The sequence below is a fragment of the Nicotiana tabacum genome, chromosome 4 (genome assembly GCF_000715075.1).
Source record: "Nicotiana tabacum cultivar K326 chromosome 4, ASM71507v2, whole genome shotgun sequence".
Classification (NCBI taxonomy): domain Eukaryota; kingdom Viridiplantae; phylum Streptophyta; class Magnoliopsida; order Solanales; family Solanaceae; genus Nicotiana; species Nicotiana tabacum.
The window spans coordinates 105915491-105917171 of NC_134083.1; the positions used below are offsets into that span (position 1 = coordinate 105915491).

General features: G+C 43.2%; 1 protein-coding gene across 1 annotated transcript; it reads left to right on the forward strand.

The window, feature by feature from the left end:
- Positions 1-854: 854 nt before the first annotated feature.
- On the forward strand, positions 855-1421 carry LOC142180067 (uncharacterized). Its single transcript, XM_075250987.1, has one exon. It carries the CDS (start codon positions 855-857, stop codon positions 1419-1421), a length of 567 nt encoding a protein of 188 aa, XP_075107088.1.
- Positions 1422-1681: the final 260 nt, after the last annotated feature.

Sequence of the window (1681 nt, forward strand, 5' to 3'; positions counted from 1 at the left end):
AAAGATCGAGTTCAAACACATTCCCAGGATCCAAAACGAGTTTGTCGATGCTCTCGCAACTTTGTCGTCCCTGATCCAACATCTAGATAAGAATTACATCGACCCTATTGAGATAGAGGTCAGGGATCAGTATGCGTACTATTTCCATGCAGATGAAGAGCCAGACGGTAAGTCGTAGTACAACGACATCAAAAGGTTTCTTGAAACAAAAGAGTACCCAGTGAATGCCACCAATGGTCAGAAGCGAGTGCTCAGAAGGCTAGCCAATCACTTTTTCCTCAACACGAAAGTCCTGTATAAGAGGACCCCAGACTTGGGTTTGTTAAGATGTGTAAATGTTGTTGAAGAAACCAAATTGCTAGAAGAAATACATGAGGGGGCGTATGGACCTCACATGAATGGCTTCACCTTAGCCAAGAAGATTTTAAGAGCCGGATACTTTTTGATGACTATGGAGAGCGATAGCATCCGCTATATGCAGAAGTGTCACCAATGCTAGATCCATGGGGATTTCATTCGGGTTCCACCATAGAGTTGAATGTAATGAGTTCACCTTGGTCGTTCGCCGCTTGGGGCATGGACGGAATCGGACCTATAGAGCCCACTACATCAAATAGACATTGTTTCATATTGTAGTCATTGACTACTTCACCAAATAGGTTGAAGCTTCTACATACAAGGCCGTCGGGAAGAAAGTAGTGACAGATTTCGTCTGTAACAACATATTCTGTCGATTTGGGATACCTGAGTCAATCATCACTAACAATGAAACAAATCATAATAGTGATCTCACAAGGGAGATTTGTGAGAAGTTCATAATCTCCCACCGTAAGTCCACAGCCTACAGACCGTAAATGAATGGGACAGTTGAAGCAGCCAACAAAAACATCAAAAGGATCTTGCAAAAGATAGTGGACAATCATAGGCAATGGCACGAGATGTTATCCTTTGCCTTACTGGGTTATCGGACCACCATGAGAACATCTACTAGGGCAATGCCATACATGTTGGTATATGACACCGAAGCTGTGATACCCGTAGAGGTCGAGATACCATCTTTGAGGGTCGTTCAGGAAGCCAAGTTAGATGACGCAGAATGGATACGGGTCAGGCAAGAACAACTCATGCGCATTGATGAAAAGAAAATGGACGCAGTGTGTCATGATCAGTTGTATCAAAATAGGATGGCCAATGCATTCAACAAGAGGGTGAAACCTCCTCAATTTACACCGGGGCAGTTGGTTTTGAAGAATATATTCCCTCATCAAGAAGAAGCCAAGGGAAAGTTTGAGCCAAATTGGCAAGGTGCTTACGTGGTCCATCGAGTATTGTCGGGAGGAGCTTTAATCTTGGAAGAGATGGACGGAAGAGTCAGCACTAAGCCTATCAACTCAGATGCAATCAAGAGATACTACATATGAAGATAGTAGAGTTAGGTTTTGGATTGTAATAGAACAACAACCGAACTGACTTCCCACGGTGGGATACGTAGGCAACCCACGTAGGGTCCGGTCTCTCTCTTCCTCTTCTTTTGAGATAGAAAATCCAAATATCATTTTGTATGTATTCGGAACTACGCCGCAACTTGATTTCCTTTAGCAGGAATACGTAGGCAATCCTCATCGGATTAAATCATCTATTGTAATTGAACTACATTCTGGCCTGATTCCATTTGGATACG